Source organism: Mustelus asterias, chromosome 19 (genome assembly GCF_964213995.1).
Source record: "Mustelus asterias chromosome 19, sMusAst1.hap1.1, whole genome shotgun sequence".
NCBI lineage: Eukaryota > Metazoa > Chordata > Chondrichthyes > Carcharhiniformes > Triakidae > Mustelus > Mustelus asterias.
This window is the reverse complement of record NC_135819.1, coordinates 78,251,870-78,271,996: the sequence shown is the minus strand read 5'-3', so window position 1 is coordinate 78,271,996 and position 20,127 is coordinate 78,251,870. Positions and strand designations below refer to the sequence as shown.

The window sequence follows — 20,127 nt, the reverse complement described above, 5'->3', positions numbered from 1 at the left end:
CTAAATTCTCCCTCAGTGTACCCGAACAGGCACCGGAGTGCAACGACTAGGGGATTTTCACAGTAATTTTATTGCAATGTTAATGTAAGTCTACTTGTGACACTAATAAATAAACTTTAAACTTCGCTAAGCGCAGCTTGCCTAATGGCGGTCTCAAGAAGATATGGCTCCACGAATCTGCCATTGGATTAAGACAGCCTGTTCCCGCAAAGTGAATGCAGATCTGGATACGGGCCTCTCGGGTATAATGAGGCGCAGCAGCCTTCCCGAGGACAGCACCCTGAAAGCAGAGCATGGGAGGTTTGGTGGAGGGAGGGGCATTTAATCAGGTGGGAGAGGGTTGTCAGGTAGACACGCTGCCGCCTTCCCATCTCCACCCTGATGAAGTCTGGGAGGGTCAGATGGGCCAACTGGGCTCCACTGTAAAGGCTTTCCCACTCACTCCAATCGCTGAGTTGTTTTAAAAAGCAGAAACAGCTTCTTGACAAAATGTTAGTGAGGCTCAATCACAAAAACCTGTTGGGTTTCTGATCCTCCCCATTGGACAGGACGGGTCTCTCTCCCAAACTGGAAACAATCACCATAAAACCAAGTTTACACCTCCGTCATCAAAACTGGGTGCAAAGGAAACCGTGAATTAAGAAGAAGTATTATTCCAGGTCAAAATAAATTCGTCAATAAATGTACAAAATGTACAAAAGCAAAATGGTCCCACAGCCTAGTTAGAATTTCAATGCTTGTTCCCATAGAGACAACTTTTGTGTCCCTCTTTTTGGGTACTTTGAGATCTTCTAATCTGTAGGACTGCATTTTAAGTTTAAGTTTATTTATTATTGTCACAAGTAAGCTTACATTAACACTGCAATGAAGTTACTGTGAAAATCCTTTAGTTGCCACACTCCGACACCTGTTCGGGTACACCGAGGGAGAATTTAGCACGGCCAATGCACCCTAACTAGCACGTCTTTCAGGCTGTGGGAGGAAACCAGAGCACCCGGAGGAAACCCACGCAGACATGGGGAGAACGTACAAACTCCACACAGACAGTGACCCAAGCCGGGAATCGAACCCGCGTCCCTGGCGCTGTGAGGCAGCTGTGCTAATCGCTGTGCCACCATGCCACCCTCATTCCTCTTGTAGTGGGATTCAAAACAATGGAATTCCATCCGAGTTGGAACTAAACTGGTGAGAATTAAATGCAGTCCTTCTCATGAGAGTGTCGCGTGAAAAGGGGAATGCACTGTGAAATAACTTTTTTTTATTATTCATTCATGGAATGTGATCATTGCTGGCCATGCCAGTTTTATTGCCCATCCCTAATTGCCCTTGGGAAGGTGGCAGTGAGCCACCTTCTGGAACCACTGCAGTCCATGTGGTGTAGGTACACCTATAGTGCTGTTAGGGAGGGAGTTCCAGGATTTTGACCCAGCGACAGTGAAGGAACGGCGATATAGAATCATAGAAATCATAGAAACCCTACAGTGCAGAAACAGGCCATTCGGTCCATCGAGTCTGCACCGACCACAATCCCACCCAGGCCCTACTCCCATATCCTATACATTTACCCGCTAATCCCTCTAACCTATGCATCTCAGGACACTAAGGGGCAATTTTAGCATGGCCAATCAACCTAACCCACACATCCTTGGACTGTGGGAGGAAACCGGAGCACCCGGAGGAAACCCACGCAGACACGAGGAGAATGTGCAAACTCCACACAGACAGTGACCCAAGCCGGGAATCGAACCCAGGTCCCTGGAGCTGTGAAGCAGCTGTGCTAACCACTGTGCTACCGTGCCGCCCTAGATATATATTTACATATATATACCCTATATATTTCCAAGTCAGGATGGTAGAGAAGAAGTTGCAGGTCGCGGTGTTCCCCATGTATCTGCTGCCATTGTCCTGACAGGTGCCAGAGCTCACAGGGCTTTATATGTTTTTGGATGCATAAATAATTGAGGAATTTAAAAGAGAGAATATTTGTTGATGCTGTACCAATTTTATGGCAGTAAAATGTCTGCCTCGCTGTCCAATCTGGCACATGTTTTCACATCATCCATGTTGAATGGGCAGAGGCCATCATATTAGTAGAGGCTCCAGCACAAAGGGGTGGAATTTTTCGCCAGCTGGATTTTCCACTCCCGCCGGAATCAATGGACGTTTGAATGGCTCGCCGCATTTTCCAGACCCACCCCCTCCGTGAAGGGACCATAACATTCAGCCAAAGGATTCAGGGTCCATGACTGAACTGTGGGTTAGGTCTCCTGTTTGTGTATCTAAAGGGGCCTAAATGCTTGTTTGAGCCTGCATAGGCTGCCTTGAATAAAGCTTGCACTAAGCCCCCCTGTCTTTAGCCTAACCATGTTTACATGCGGCCTAACCTCAAAGTTAGTGCTGAAGCCTGCCTTTAAAAGGCTGCTTTCTTTCCCCCCCCCGTTTCCAGAGTGCCATTCACCCAAATTTTCCCTCTTGGAATGGGGGAACTGCCTCTGGACAAATTGACAACCACAGTTTGCCAACCCGCTGCTGAGACATGAGGCCTGGTTTCAGGTGAGTCTTAGGCCCCCCCCCATCTTCAGGGCTATTTCAAGATAAATGTCCTCCCTAGACACTTATTTGGGAAGCAAATACTTCAAAGGAGAATGAGGAAGAAACTGGCATGAATTCAAGCTGCCATGACTAACAGGAGTTTTGAACTTGGACTTCGGAGCAGGAGTAGGCCATTCCTGCTCCACCATCTGATAGGACCATGGCTTATCTGATTATAGTCTTCAATCCATTTTCCTCTCTGCTCCCCCATAACCCTTGACTTTCTTTGTCTAACAAATATCTAATGAACTCAGACATCAATGACCCAGCCTCCACTGTTTGCTGTGGGGAAGGGATACTCAATACCAATGACACTTTGAGAGAAAAATATTCTTCACATCTCTGTCTTAACATGGAGACATGAATGGAGCGGCACGGTTAGCACTGCTGCCTCACAGTGCCAGGGACCCGGGTTCAATTCCCGGCTTGGGTGACCGTCTGTGTGGAATTTGCACATTCTCCCCGTGTCTGTGTGGGTTTCCTCCGGGTGCTCCAGTTTCCACCCACAGTCCAAAGGTATGCAGGATAGGGGGATTGGCCATGATAAATTGCCCCTTAGTGTCAGGGGAACTAGCTAGGGTAAATGCATGGGGGTGGGGCCTGGGTGGGACTGTGGTCAGTGCAGACTTGATGAGCCAAGTGGCCTCCGTCTGCACCGTAGGATTCTATGATTCTACTAATTGGCTACAAGTCTACAATTAGAATTAAATTCTAGTCATCTTTCCACCCAAACCACCAAAAAAAAACCTGGTGTTTTGTTTCTGGAAATAATTCTCAAGAATCTTGTGAGAGTTTACAGGAATGTAGGAAATCGGAGTGAAAGCAGGCCTTTCTGCCCCCATCCCTATCCCCTCACCTCCAGCCTGCTCCACCATTCAGCTAGATCAATGGGCTAAATGCCTGATCTACACGCGTCAACACTTCCACTCCTTCAAAGACAAATGCTGTTCCAAAATAATACGGAGTTAGGTTTTGTTGTGATCACTGGCTGGATGCAACATTGCTCTGGGGAGGTTTGCTGATATAAAAAGTGTAATGACTCATGAAGACGGTGCAGTGATACATCCCAGTGCACCCTGCCAGTGCGTCGGAAGCCCATTCACTTCTGATGTGTCACAAGTCTAATTCAGGAGCTGAACCACTAAATGGAGGTGCCAAATGGAAAAAGGATCTGCCCCCTCATGGGGAGGCAGGTTGGCTAGTTCTTCAGCCTCTCTGCATGGTTCATAGATAGTTCCTCGCTTACACACAAGAGTTGGAAATTGATTGATTCCAAGAGAGGCACTTTTTTCCTCTGAACAGTCTGGGCATATATGAAAGTATCTTACTTATCTTGTTTTGTATTTAGCATTGAACAGGATCAGTGAAGGCTCCATAACAACGTTGAGATGTTCAAAACAGTCTCCACCAAATTTAAGTTTTAAAACTTTTGTTTATTTATTAGAATCACTAGTAGGCTTACATTAACACTGCAATGAAGTTGCTGTGAAAATCCCCCAGTCGCCACACTCCGGCGCCTGTTCGGGGACACTGAGGGAGAATTTAGCATGGCCAATGCACCTAACCAGCACGTCTTTCAGCTTGCGGGAGGAAACCGGAGCACCTGGAGGAAACCCACGCAGACAAGAGGAGAACGTACAGATTCCACACAGACAGTGATCCAAGCCGGGAATCGAACCCGGGTCCCTGGCGCTGTAAGGCAGCAGTGCTAACCACTGTGCCACCATGTCACTAAGGGGCAATTTAGCATGGCCAACCCACCTAGCCCGCATGTTTTTTGGACTGAGAGAGGAAACCGGAGCATCCGGAGGAAACCCATGGAGACATGGGGAGAACATGCAGACTCCACAGAGACAGTGACCCAAGCCGGGAATTGAGCCTGGGTCCCTGGCACTGTGAGACAGCAGTGTTAACTACTGTGCCACCGTGCTGCCTGAACTTTACATTAAGCTCCTGCCTTTGGACTTACCCTATTGGTGGGAATGTATCAGAAGCCTGTGTGCAGGTCCAAAGTCTATCCATTTATTAATTCAGTTGTGGTCTGGAAGGGATGTTAGTAAGTTGGGAAAACATAATGTGATGACTCAAATACTGCAAATATTTTATGTATTTTGTTTTGTCCTTTTCGGACAAAAGTGAGCCGGGGAATATTCTGAAAGAGGGTTAATTCATTTCCTGACTGTGACATCATTAGGTTTCAAGAAATGCCCGTGTGACCTGAGATTGGCATGAGAATGAATAGCAAGAAGCAAAACATAAATGGGGTCGGCACGGTGGCACAGTGGTTAGCACTGCTGCTTCACAGCTCCATGGACCTGGGTTCGATTCCCGGCTCGGGTCACTGTCTGTGTGGAGTTTGCACATTCTCCTCGTGTCTGCGTGGGTTTCCTCCGGGTGCTCCGGTTTCCTCCCACCGTCCAAAGATGTGCGGATTGATTGGCCATGCTAAGATTGCCCCTTAGTGTCCTGGGATGCGTAGGTTAGAGGGATTAGTGGGTAAATATGTAGGGATAAGGGGGTAGGGCCTGGGTGGGATTGTGGTCGGTACAGACTCGATGGGCCAAATGGCCTCTTTCTGCACAGTAGGGATTCTATGATTCTATGAAAGATGGGGTTGGGTCAGCCTGTGTTTTTTGTTTGGCTGTTCAGAACACTGAGAATTTGTGTAAAGTGGAAACAGCAAGGTTCTCTCCAAATGGAACATTTTCTGTTCGACAGTTTTAGATCAGATCTCAGTGTTGAAACAGGTCTCTCAGAGTAGAGCAGACACTGTGTTACTGTGTGTGTCATACAGTTAGAAAGGGCAGAATACTGAAGGCAGGAAGGAACACAGGAGCCATTGCTGCTCTTTCAATGTTGCCAGAGTCCACTGGAGCGTTTAAAAGGATTGGAGAAGGAAGTCGCTTTGCCATCAGGGCTGTCGGAACCTGAGTGAGAGAGGGTTCAGGGATGTGTGTATTGTCAGTGTTAACTGTGTCGGGGAATCTCGTTCAAGGGCCGAAGTGACTGGATGGGAAGTGAGAGATCGTGTACAGTGAAGGATGGCCGTGGGATTGCGCATGGTTCTACATTTGTGCCAGAAGGAATACAAGTGCTTGTAACTATTGCAAGCCATTTTTAGGCCAGTTGAAAGCTAATTCACCTGACCGTCAGTGAATTATGTCAACACAGCTAAAAACAACCACCTTAAGTTTAGCACATGACCCAGAGGACATCATAAACTGGATTTGTGTTATTTCTGTCCAAACAAAGCTCTATATTTAATTGCCCCTTAGTGTCCTGGGATGCGTAGATTAGAGAGACTAGCGGGTAAAATATGTAGGGATATGGGGGTAGGGCCTGGGTGGGATTGTGGTCAGTGCAGACTCGATGGGCCAAATGGCCTCTTTCTGTACTGTAGGGTTTCTATGAACTACATCACTTTGTGTTTCTAGAATCACCTATGTATTAATTAAGGGTGATTACATAATTAGGAGCCAGCCAGAGACAAATGATTGGCACAAGTGTGTCTCATTTAAGTTAGAATTGAAGAAATAGGCCAGGATTTTACCGGAATTTCACCGGCTTGCAGAACGGAATTCTCCGTTGGCCTCGGGCAGGATTTTACCAGCCTCGCCCGAGCGAAGTTGTAAAATCCCGCCATAGTAACTAATCAAGTAAGTAGTTATGTTAAGGTTGGTTTAAAGCTTAAAATACTAAAATGCTGCCATATTGGCTTTGGGTGAGCATCAAGTCAGATTTTTTTTGGCACAGAGGTTAACATTGCTGCCTCACAGTGCCAGGTACCCAGGTTCGATTCCCGACTTGGGTCATTGTTTGTGTGGAGTTTGCACCTTCTCCTTGTGTCTGTGTGGGTTTCCTCCGGGTGCTCCGGTCTCTCCCACACTCGAAAGATGTGCGGGTTAGGTGGATTGGCCATGCTAAATTGCCCCTTAGTGTCAGGGGGACGAGCTAGGGTAAATGCATGGGGTTATGGGGTAGGGACTGGGTGGGATTGTGGTCAGTGCAGATTCAATGGGCGGGATGGCCTCTTTCTGCACTGTAGGGATTCTATGATTCTAAAAGACTTGGACAAGATGGACAATAGACAACTGTGAAAAGTTGTCAAAAGAGATTGCAAAAGAAACATTATCCCCGGGAAAGGACAATGTATACAGCTAGTCAAACTCCAATTAAATTAAACCAATGAAATTAACCAATTATGAAATTACACAGACATGGTCTGAGATGAAGTATTGATAACTTAGGGGATGAAATTAAAGACTCTGAATGACATCTTTGCTCGCTAGTCACGTACTGGATGTTCCCGAGGCAAAATTTGAAAGAATTGCTCTCAATGAAGGAATTGGAGGACAAGTTGAATCTTCAGCAACCTGATCACTCATTTGAAGCTGTAACGTTTATTTTGTGTTGTTAAGCATACTTTTTCCTTTATAAAATAAACTTTCCTAAACTTACTCTTTTAATTTACTATTTGAGAGTCCATCTTGAATTGTTTTTATTCGAACCAAAATGTTTACTGGATTTACTTGGGTTATTTTGAAGTCAAAAAATGGAGTAATTAAGAATTAAGGTAAATTAGAATACCCTCTATATTAAAAAACCGACATTATATGAGGCACAACTTTGTTGTACCAGCTATTTAAAGTGAAATTTGCCTTTTTTATTTGAAATATCCTTGGCCTGTGAACTATTATGTTGATTTTAGTTGCTTTGTTCAGTAAACATTTCAAAGACTGAAATCATGTCATTGAATCATAGAATCCTACAGTGCAGAAGGAGGCCATTCGGCCCATCGAGTCTGCACCGACCACAATCCCACCCAGTCCCTATCCCCACAACCCCAAGCATTTACCCAAGCTAGTCCCCCTGACACTAAGAGACAATTCAGCGTGGTCAATCCACCTAACCCACGCATCTTTGGAGTGTGGGAGGAAACCGGAGCACCCGGAGGAAACCCGCGCAGACACGGGGAGAATGTGCAGACTCCGCACAGACAGTGACCCAAGCCGGGAATCGAAGCCGGGTCCCCGGGCGCTGTGAGGCAGCAGTCCTGCGGTTTTCTTTTTCTTGGCCTCATGGGGATTCCTTTCTTTTTTAAGAAGTTATTGTAACAACAATAATAAAACAGGGGACAAGGAAGTTAGCACATGATCCTTCGGTGAATTGACATGTAATCTTCAGGCCAGTGGGGAATGACTATCCAAATGTTGAACACCATTGTGAGCTTTCATGAATTTGACCTCATAATGTAACCATAACATTTGGAGTGAAATTAATAAAGAGTGAAATCCCCCATTGCTTCAGGCCACGATCTTAAATGTCACCACCGCCTTCAAATAATTATCATGAATCATATGATCAATCACTTACCAGTTTGTTCAAGAAAGTATTTCACATTCATCAGCATTCGACCTTGGGGCTTTAAATCCAGCTGTTTTCAGAAAAGAATTAGAAGAAAGAACAGAAGAAATAAAGACGATTAAAGGACTAAAATATTAAGAGATTTTCACATACTTCGACAGATTTTAGAATATCAGAGAGTTGCGGGGGGGAGGGGGGAAGGGAGAACAAACATGCATTCTTAGCCTTAAAGTAGCTAAATTTCCTCGAACTGTCCACCCTGCAAACATTGATTCTGATCAGAAGGTTGGCTTTCAATGATTTAAAGGAGCCAGTGTGATGGCACTGTCACCCATTCGGGTAGCCATGGATCAGTGTTCACATTGCGCCACCCGTCAGTACCCGGTGAAACCTGGGGAAGCCAATGATCCTCCAGGCAAACTGAATTCAGCAAGCTCAGGCTTCAAGGATCCCAGTATCACCACACCTAAAACTGGCAGCAATATGAACTCCTGTAGCTCCCTCACCATCGGACCTCACTCCGCATCCTGAAACTCAACGTTGAGGGACTAACTAACTGCGGCCAAGCGACAATTAATCAGCACCCTCGCCCAGCAACACCCAATTAACACAATCTGTATCCAAGAAACACACATCCCATCCATAGAAACATAGAAACTAGAAGCAGAAGTTGGTCATTAGGCCCTTCGAGCCTGCTCCGCCATTCATTTTGATCATGGTTGATCATCAAATTCAATCTAACCCCGCCTTCCCTCCTCCCCCCCTCAGATCCCTGGATTCCTTTAGCGGTCACGGGCATTCGGCCTCTGATATTCGGGTAAGCGTTCTCCAAGGCGGCCTTCGCGACACACGACAGCGCAGAGTCGCGGAGCAGAAACTGATAGCCAGGTTCCGCACACACAAGGACGGCCTCAACCGGGATATTGGGTTTATGTCACACTATTTCACATAAATATTTCTGCTTTTTTCCTCCTGAGTCTTTATCATGCGATCCTAGAATCAGAATTTATGTCACACTATTTGTAACTCCCACAGTTGCGTGGACCTGCAGAGTTTCACTGGCTGTCTTGTCTGGAGACAATACACATCTTTTTAGCCTGTCTTGATGCTCTCTCCACTCCCATTGTTTTGTTTCTTAAAGACTGGATTAGTTGTAAGTATTCGCATTCCAACCATTATTCATGTAAATTGAGTCTGTGTCTTATAAGTTCTGTTTGTGAACAGAATTCCCACTCACCTGAAGAAGGGGCTCAGAGCCTCGAAAGCTTGTGTGGCTTTTGCTACCAAATAAACCTGTTGGACTTTAACCTGGTGTTGTTAAACTTCTTACTTCCTTTAGCCCCCAGAGCTATAGCTAATTTCTTCTTGAAATCACACAACGCTTTGGCCTCAACTACTTTCTGTGGTAGTGAATTCCACACATTCACCACCCTCTGGGTGAAGAAATTTCTCCTCATCTCAGTTCTAAAAGGGTTTACCCCCTATCCTCAAACTATGACCCCCAGTTCTGGACTCCTCCACCATTGGGAATATTCTTTCTGAATCTACCCTGTATAACCCTGTTAGAATTTTATAAGTTTCTATGAGATCTCCTGTCACTCTGGGAGATATAAGATCGACGGCTTTGACCTGATATACCATGCTGTCCATCCAAAGCATGGACAGGCCATATATGTTCAATTGACCATGACAGACATGCCTGAATTCTCTTCCACTGAACATGTTCATATCATCATGGTTGGGACTGTGATGATAACAAATGTCTACAAGCCCCCAAGCACCAGCCGGGACAAACATGTCCTCCCCCTGCCTTATCTGTCTATATCAAAGACTTCAGCAGCCATCACAAAGGCCGGGGCTGAAATCAGGTTGATGCTGATGGTGCTAAATTTGCAAACTGGGCCGTGCAGAATGATCTTAATCTTATCCGTGACCCCAAGCAGCAGGGAGTTTCCTCTATCCTCCAGATAGAGGAGTGACTACTCATCTGACCTTTGCTGGGTCAGCTGAACACATTGCAACCCACTGGCAACATCAGGGCAAGTCTTAAATAGCTTCCCACACAGCCAGCGCAGAGAAACTCTGACCCACATCAGCCTACGACTAACAGCCATCACCAGCTCAAAGAAGAAGCAATGGAACCTATTCACAGCCAATTGGGAGAAAAACCACAAAGCGCTGAAACAAAGTGTGATAATGATACCACCCTGTCATAAAGGAACATAGAAACATAGAAACTAGAAGCAGGAGTAGGCCATTCGGCCCTTCGAGCCTGCTCCGCCATTAATTTTGATCATGGCTGATCATCAAATTCAATATCCTGATCCCACATTCCTTCCATATCCCTTGATCCCTTTAGCCCCAAGAGATATATCTAATTTCTTCTTGAAATCAGACCAAGTTTTGGTCTCAACTACTTTCTGTGGTAGTGAATTCCATACATTCACCAACCTCTGGGTGAAGAAATTTCTCCTCACCTCAGTTCTAAGAGGTTTACTCCTTATCCTCAAATTATGACCTCTAGTTCTGGACTCCCCCACCATCGGGAACATTCTTTCTGAATCTACCCTGTCTAATTCTGTTAGAATTTTATAAGTTTCTATGAGATCCCCTCTCACTCTTCTAACCTCCAGTGAATATAATCCTAACTGACTTAGCCTCTTTTCATATGACAGACCTGCCATCCTAGGAATCAACTTAGTAAACCTTCGCTGTACTCCCTCTATAGCAAGGACATCCTTCCTCAGAGAAGGACACCAAAACTGCACACAATACTCCAGGTGATGCCTCACTATCGCCCTATACAATTGCAGCAAAACATCCCTATCTCTATACTCAAATCCTCTCGCCATGAAGACCAACGTACCATAGAACAGGCACACAGCCGCTTCTGCAAAGCCATCTACAAAGCAGCCACCATATCCATCCCAAGGAGATATCACCGAGTGTACACCCCTCTGCCTCAAAGAGGAATGTGCTTCTCTCCTTCAACGCCATGAGGAAACTGGTGACCCAGATGTGGCTGATTACTTGATGAAGTCCTTGGACTCTGCCTGTCGAGTTTAATGGGAAGAAACCATCAAAAACCTGAACTTCACCCATTCCAGCAAGAAATACTGAAGGCTCCTTGGAGCAGCCCAGCAACCACTAACACCAAGCCGACTCTCTGTAAAAGCCAACAAAGTAGCAATGCATCTCCTCCATACTGGAAAAGGCGTCTCTGGTGAAAGTAGCAAAAAAGACTGGTGGACCTTTCGAAGGCATGACAATTTTAGATCACACCCTGAACCCTTTCCTGCAGTGGAGCTGGACAATGTACTTCAAAAGAATCAAGCCCAGCTCTGCTGCCGGCTATGACAACATTCTTCCTGAGTTTCTCAAACACCTTGGCCAATGTGCCCATTGCTGGTTGGCTCAATTCCTCGCAAGGGTTATCGGTGATGGAAGACTACCTAAACCCTGGTGCACATCCAAAGTCATCGGCCTCCCAAAACCAGACAAAAAACCAAACTCACTGAACCCACCGAAGAATATCTGTGTACTGTAAGGGCTTAGAGCATCTCATCTTACATCAGCTAGAGCCACAGGTGGAGAAAAAAGCTTGTGAACAAGCTGGCTTTCAGCAAGGGTGAAGCACATGTGACCAGGTCCTTACCCTGACCACCATCATTCAAAATGGCTTTGAAAAGAACCACCAAACAGGTGCTGTCTTTCTCGATCACACTGTAGCGCGGTGGCACAGTGGTTAGCACTGCTGCCTCACAGCACCAGGGACCCGGATTCAATTCTGACCTCAGTTCACTGTGTAGAGTTTGCACGTTCTCCATGTGTCCGCCTGGGTTTCCTCCGGGTGCTCCGGTTTTCTCCCACAGTCCAAAGATGTGTGGGTTAGGTGGATTGGCCATGCTAAATTGACCCGAGTGTCAGGGGGACGAGCAGAGTAAATATGAGGAATTGCGGGAATGGCGCCTGGGTGCGATTGTGGTCGGTGCAGAATCGATGGGCCCAATGGCCTCCTTTTGCACTGTAGGGATTCTATGATTATATGGCACAGTCTGGCACACTGGTCTCATAGAACATAGAACATAGAACAGTACAGCACAGAACAAGCCCTTCGGCCCACGATGTTGTGCCGACCTTCATCTGAAACCAAGATCAAGCTATCCCACTCCCTACCATCCTGGTGTGCTCCATGTGCCTATCCAATAACTGCTTAAATGCTCCTAAAGTGTCTGACTCCACTATCACTGCAGGCAGTCCATTCCACACCCCAACCACTCTCTGCGTGAAGAACCTACCTCTGATATCCTTCCTATATCTCCCACCATGAACCCTATAGTTATGCCCTCTTGTAATAGCTCCATCCACCCGAGGAAATAGTCTTTGAACGTTCACTCGATCTATCCCCTTCATCATTTTATAAACCTCTATTAAGTCTCCCCTCAATCTCCTCCGCTCCAGAGAGAACAGCCCCAGCTCCCTCAACCTTTCCTCATAAGACCGACACTCCAAACCAGGCAGCATCCTGGTAAATCTCCTCTGCACTCTTTCCAGCGCTTCCACATCCTTCTTATAGTGAGGTGACCAGAACTGCATGCAATATTCCAAATGCGGTCTCACCAAGGTCCTGTACAGTTGCAGCATAACCCCACGGCTCTTAAACTCCAACCCCCTGTTAATAAAAGCTAACACACTATATGCCTTCTTCACAGCTCTATCCACTTGAGTGGCAACCTTGCCAAAATTTCAAGATTCCTCCCTCCTTGGGCTACTGACGCCAGTGGATTATTGCTCCGAGATGGAGGGTTCAGATGCACTCAGGTGTTCAGACAAGCACCAGAAGGACACAGTCAAATGGGCTTCCCCGGGGAGCCCCAACTCTTTTATATCTCTATATCAACAATCTGCCTCCAATGCTGTCTCGCAAGTTCATCTATGCTGACAAATATAGTATCATAGAATCTTGGATCCCACAGTGCAGAAGGAGGCCATTCGGCCCATCGAGTCTGCACTGACCACAATCCCACCCAGATCCTATCCCCATAACCCCATGCATTTGCCCCAGCTAGAGCCCCTGATATTAAGGGGCAATTAGCATGGCCAATCAACCTGACCCGCATATCTTTGGATTGTAGGAGGAAACTGGAGTGCCCGGCGGAAGTCCACGCAGACACGGGGAGAACGTGCAAACTCCACACAGTGTCCCAAGCCGGGAATCAAACCCGGGTCCCTGGCGCTGTGAGGCAGCAGTGCTAACCACTGTGCCACCGTGCCGCCCATATCTTTGTCTATATCTGCTGTGCCTCTCAGACTCAGACATTTGTTAAACTCGAGGCAACACTAAACAAAGACGCTGCAAAGCTGGCCAATGACTGGAAGACATGGCACCTTCAGGCCAGCAGCAACAAAACACTCTCAATTATACTCCACCTCCACAGTGCCAGTGCCAAGAGGGAACTCAACATCTCCTTGACTGGCAACAGAGTGAATCAGAAACAACATCCCATTTATCTTGGAGTTACCCTTGACATACGAAAAAATAATCTGATCAAGATGGCAGCAAAGATCAAAACATGAAACGACCGCCTAAGAAAACCTGCTGGCTCTTCATGGGGTGCAGATGCTCAAAGCTTAAGGATCTCAGCTCTTGTCATCATCAACTCGACTGCAGAGTCCTGTTCACCAGGATGGTACAACTCAACCCATGCCAGCCTTGCAAATACCCAGTTCAATACAATAACGCACATCATCTTGGGTATCCTTCAATCAACCCTTGGCCCCCCAATCCTGAGCAACATGTCGCATCACATTAGAAGGGAGATTGCAATAAGAAAGCTCATAGAGAAGGTTTACATCAACCCAAGCCTGCCACGACACAAGGCCCTTACCAATCCACCGGCTGCTCGCCTCCCATCATTTCTGGACCACAGTGCCAAGGAATGACAGCGTAGACCCTTTGGCAGCAGGACTGGAACCATTGCAAACCACTTCCTCATTGCAGATCCCACCTGGCATCAACCTGCCACGCTCATCCGTTTCCAAGACCAAGGCCTTTATGCAGCAAATTGGCACAAGTGGGACCTGGCACGGGAGCTCAGACTGCAGCTGTGGTGCATCCCAATCAATGACTCACATCTGTGAAGACTGCCCCCACTTACTAAATTCAGCAGAGTGCTCAGAGAGCTCCTTTTAGCCGCTGTGGGGCTATTGCCTGGCTTGGTGATCACAGCACACGCTGAGAAGAAGACCTGTGATAGGTTTACAAATAGACATGTGCAATATATGTAAAAATTATGTCAAAATGTTAGTGAGCTCCAAAGTGAGTAAAAGCTTGAAAAACTGAAACACCAACAATAGCCCTGCACTAGAATACATTCCACCGCAGCAGCTAATGAAAATACATAACTTCAATTAAGAAGATATTCTGTATAGTTTTAGCTTCCAGATATTAATTCAGGAATCAATGATTTAACATGGAGACAGTGCCGGGAGCACTCCCCCAACACTCCACCCTAACCCCGACAAACCCACACATGTTTTGTAAGGCCATCATTAAATATGTAGAATCATAGAATCCCTACAGTGCAGAAGGAGTCCATTCGGCCCGACAACAATCCCACCCAGGCCCTATCCCTGTAAACCTCTGTATTTATCCCGCTAATCACCCTGACACTAAGGGGCAAGTTAGCATGGCTAATCAACCTAGCCTGCACATCTTTGGACTGTGGGAGGAAACCGGAACACCTTGAGGAAATCCATGCAGACATGGTGAGAACGTGCAAACTCCACACAGTTAGTGACCCGAGCCGGGGATCGAACCTGGGTCCCTGGTGCTGAGAGGTAGCAGTGCTAACCACTGTGCCACCATGCCCTGGTTTCTCCTATCGTTTTTCTTCAGGGTTTCCAAGTATCTTTAGTTAGGAATTCTGGTAGAGGCTTAATGGCCCAAATAGCCTCCTTCTGCATATGAAAGAGTCCAACAAATTGCAGTTCCTATCCCATCCTACTCGGTGTTTAGCTATTTGTAGGGGATTTCATCAGTTTGCATTTCACGGTTTCTTTGTACCATTTACCTTCACCCCTAGTTTCTCCCTCATGTGCTGAGCATCATGCAAGATGCACTCTGTGGCATGGCTTTCCCCAGGACCTTAGTCAATGCGATATAATGAGGCTGCATGCAATGGACTTTTGACATGGTTTTTCATGAGCACCCTTCATTTTGAGATTGACTTTCCATTTGATTATCTGTCTGGCAAGAACTAAACTGACTCATTTCTAGCAGTGCCAGATTGCACCAACCGACAGTCAGACCAAGTTGCTCAGGAAGCACCTGTGCTATCAAAATCTCCCGGTGATGGTCCATTTCTAATCAAAACCTATTATTATGGCCACAGTCAAACATGCCCCGTCCCCTGTGGCTGACAGACCCGGCTGTTAGTTAGTCTGAAGACTCTGACTGTGCGTTGAGTGATATTGAATGATGTTCAGAGTTACTCCAGAGCTCCTGGCGCTCCTCCCAAATTTAAGGGCACAGCTGGACTTTAATTAATCAGATTGGCTTCCCGCTTTCAGCCAGGGAGATTGGCAGGAGGGCAGGCGGGCACAGGGTGTGGCAGAGGTGGGATGGCACTGCGAGGCAGGGCAAATGAGTTGGACATTGCGGCCCCGATTGGGGGGGGGGGGGGATTGAGCAGGTGGTAAATTAAACTACAGCTAGAACATACCCGAAATCGCCATTTAAACAAACATTTTTAGGATTCCAGTTTAATTCAATTCAACGTATAAAAGGTCACCTTCTTTATCCATATATTATCCCTGTTTTCAAATCCCTTGCCCTGCCCTGTCTCTGTAATTTCTATAGGTCCCATTTAAGGTGAGAAGGGGAAAGTTCAAAGGAGATGTGAGCAGCAAGTTTTTTACACAGAGAGTGGTAGGTGTCTGGGACACGCTGCCCGGGGTGGTGGTGCAGGTAGAGGCGATAGGGTCGATTAAGGGGCTTTTAGATAAGCACATGAATATGCAAAGAATAGAAGGATATGGGCTAAGGGCAGGCGGAAATAATTAGTTTAATTTGGCATCATGTTCGGCACAACATCGTGAGCCAAAGGGCCTGTTCCTGTGCTGTGCTTTTACAGATGCGCCGCATTTCTGGTTGTATCACAGCTTGGTATGGCTTCTGCTTTGCCCAAGACCGCAAGAAACTACAAAGGGTTGTGGTGAATGAAGCTCAGTCCAGCACGCAAACCGCCTCCCATCCATTGACTCTGTCTACACTTCCCGCTGCCTCGGAAAAGCAGCCAGCATAATTAAGGACCCCATGCACCCCGGACATTCGCTCTTCCACCTTCTTCCATCAGGAAAAAGATACAAAAGTCTGAGGTCACGTACCAACCGGCTCAAGAACAGCTTTTTCCCTGCTGCCATCAGACTAAATTGGTCTTTCTCTACACCCTAGCTATAACTGTAACACTACATTCTGCATTCTCTTATTTCCTTCTCTATGATCGGTATGCTTTGTTTGTATAGCACGCAAGAAACAATACTTTTTACCGTATACTAATACATGTGACAATAATAAATCAAATCAAATGTACTGTTCTATGTTCTAATCCTCCAAGAGATCTACATCTCTCTGATGCATCAGCATTCAATGAGAACTTTGTTTGTTGATTGTACTTTCTACACTTCCATGTCTGCTCCCCTGCCTGCTTAAATCAGATATCCACTCCATCTGATGAAGGAGCAGGGCTCCGAAAGCTTGTGTGGCTTTTGCTACCAAATAAACCTGTTGGACTTTAACCTGGTGTTGTTAACACTCTTACTGTGCTTAAATCTAAACAGAATGGCTTTAAATTTAAACTTCCAGACTTGAACATAGAACATAGAACATAGAACATTACAGCGCAGAACAGGCCCTTCGGCCCACGATGTTGCACCGACCAGTTAAAAAAAAAACTGTGACCCTCCAACCTAAACCAATTTCTTTTCGTCCATGAACCTATCTACGGATCTCTTAAACGCCCCCAAACTAGGCGCATTTACTACTGATGCTGGCAGGGCATTCCAATCCCTCACCACCCTCTGGGTAAAGAACCTACCCCTGACATCGGTTCTATAACTACCCCCCCTCAATTTAAAGCCATGCCCCCTCGTGCTGGATTTCTCCATCAGAGGAAAAAGGCTATCACTATCCACCCTATCTAAACCTCTAATCATCTTATATGTTTCAATAAGATCCCCTCTTAGCCGCCGCCTTTCCAGCGAAAACAATCCCAAATCCCTCAGCCTCTCCTCATAGGATCTCCCCTCCATACCAGGCAACATCCTGGTAAACCTCCTCTGCACCCTCTCCAAAGCCTCCACATCCTTCCTGTAATGTGGGGACCAGAACTGCACACAGTACTCCAAGTGCGGCCGCACCAGAGTTGTGTACAGTTGCAACATAACGCTACGACTCCTAAATTCAATCCCCCTACCAATAAACGCCAAGACACCATATGCCTTCTTAACAACCTTATCTACTTGATTCCCAACTTTCAGGGATCTATGCACACATACACCTAGATCCCTCTGCTCCTCCACACTATTCAAAGTCCTCCCGTTAGCCCTATACTCAACACATCTGTTATTCCTACCAAAGTGAATTACCTCACACTTCTCCGCATTAAACTCCATCCGCCACCTCTCGGCCCAACTTTGCAACCTGTCTAAGTCTTCCTGCAAACTACGACACCCTTCCTCACTGTCTACCACACCACCGACTTTGGTGTCATCAGCAAATTTGCTAATCCACCCAACTATACCCTTTCTTATTAAAATCACGTAATCGCAAAATATGTTTTAATGCATTTAATTTGATTGGATCCAATAGATTGGTTTCAATATTCTTGACTTGCCTGGATGAGTGCAGTCCCAACAATACGCAAGAACCTCACACCATCCACCACCTTAAACATTCACTCCCTCCATCACCAATGCACAGTGGCTACAGTGTATACCATCGACAAAATGTACTGCAGCAACTCACCAAGGCCCCTTCAACAGCATTTTCCAAACTATCTACCACCCAGAAGGAACAAGGGCAACGGACACATGGGAACACCATCACCTGGAGGTTCCCCTCCAAGACATTCACCATCCTGACCTGAAATATATCACTATTCCTTTACTATCACTGGCTCAAAATCCTGGAACTCCTTTCCTAACAGCACTGTGGGAGTACCTACACCACATGGACTGCACTGATTATAGAGTCATAGAGGTTTCCAGCATGGAAACTGGTCCTTTGGCCCAACTTGTCCATGCCATCCTTTTTTTTAACCACTCAGCCAGTGCCAATTGCCATGTTTAGCCCATATCCCTCTATACCCATCTTACCCATGTAACTGTCTAAATGCTTTTTAAAAGACAAAATTGTACCAGCCTCTACTACTACCTCTGGCAGCTTATTCCAGACACTCACTACCCTCTGTGTGAAAAAATTGCCTCTCTGGACCCTTTTGTACCTCTCCCCTCTCACCTTAAACCTATGCCCTCTAGACTCCCTTCCCTTTGGGAAAAGATGTTGACTATCTAGCTGATCGATGGCCCTCATTATTTTATAGACCTCTATAAGATCACCCCTCAGCCTCCTACGCTCCAGAGAAAAAAGTTCCAGTCTATCCAGCCTGTCCTTATAACTCAATCCATCAAGTCCCGAAAGCATCCTAGTAAATCTTTTCTGCACTCTTTCTAGTTTAATAATATCCTTTCTATAATAGGGTTGATGAAGGTGGCTCACCACCAGCTTGTCAAGGGCAATTAAGGATGGACAACAAATATTAGTCTTTCCAGTGATGCTCACATCCCATGAACAAATAAAAAAGAAAGACTCACTGGTCAACTTGATCAATCCTTCGAGAATGCCATCCCCATATCCCCATGCTTACATACTGCAATTTTAAAAATCTATCAGAGCCGGAGTGAGGATCTCCATTCTCTGTCTCATCTGAAGGTTGCATCCACTGACAACAGAATAAATATTAACTGCCAATAAATCAAATATTTAAAACTTTACCCAGATGTCTGCTTTTCCTTGATTGCGTTTACATTTCTCTGCCAGGGAATTCAGCTCCACAGTAGTTTCAGAGATCAACTCGACAGTTTTGTCTTTGATGAGGATGTGCATAACTCGGCCCGTGTTGATGTGTGCGTCAAAGGTGCTGTTCCAAGGAGGATACATGGTGGGCTTCTTTTGCATGAAGATCTGCCCTTTTTCTGTTGAGGTAGTCATAGATGTTAGAGTGAGTGAGGCACCAGGCACACAGTGAGTCATAAAGACCCAGCCATTCTCAAGTACATGAAGAATAGTGGATACTCGTTCCTAACTAACTTCCATTCTAAAGCAACCGCAATTAGTTGGAGCCTTTAACATAATAAAATGCCACAAGGTGCTTCACAGGAGCATTATAAAACCAAACAAAACTGGAAAATGCTGAAGAAACAGGTCTAACAGCATCTGTGGAGAGAGAGTAGAGCTAACATTTCAGAGCAGCATGGTGGCAGAGTGGTTAGCACTGCTGCCTCACAGTGCCAGAGATGCGGGTTTGATTCTTGGCTTGGATCACTGCCTGTGTGGAATCTGCACGTTCTCCCCGTGTCTGCGTGGGTTTTCTCCGGGTGCTCCGGTTTCCTCCCACAGTCTGAAAGACGTGCTGGTTAGATGCATTGACCCGAAGGTGCCGGACTGTGACGACTCAGGGAATTTCACAGTAACTTCATTGCAGTGTTAATGTAAGCCTTATCTGTGACTAATAAATAAACTTTACTTTAATTTTAAACTTTAGATGACCCTTCGTCTCTGACGTGAAACGTTGGCTCCATTCTCTCTCCACAGATGCTGTCAGACCTGCTGAACTTCTCCAGCATTTTCCATAGAATCCTACAGTGCAGTAGAAGGCCATTTGGCACATCAAGTCTGCACCAACCAATATCTCATCCAGGCCCTATCCCCATAACCCCCTGCATTTACCCTGCTAGTCCCCCTGACATTAAGGGGCAATTTAGCATGGACAATCCACCTAACCCGCACATCTTTGGACTGTGGGAGGAAACTGGAGCACCTGGAGGAAACCCATGCAGACACGGGGAGAAGGTGCAAACTCCAGATGGACAGTGACCCAAGCTAGGAAT

General features: G+C 46.2%; 1 protein-coding gene across 4 annotated transcripts in view; it reads right to left on the bottom strand.

Annotated features, from left to right (window-relative positions):
- Nucleotides 1-20,127, bottom strand: part of prkcq (protein kinase C, theta) — a 171,339-nt gene that overhangs the window by 68,580 nt on the left and 82,632 nt on the right. For all 4 annotated transcript variants that reach the window (XM_078235931.1, XM_078235935.1, XM_078235932.1 and 1 more), the window contains exons 3-4: nucleotides 19,013-19,212; nucleotides 7,966-8,026 (exon numbers count right to left, since the gene is read on the bottom strand). In XM_078235931.1, coding sequence (XP_078092057.1) covers nucleotides 7,966-8,026; nucleotides 19,013-19,212 — 261 coding nt within the window. The remainder of the gene's footprint in view (nucleotides 1-7,965; nucleotides 8,027-19,012; nucleotides 19,213-20,127) is intronic.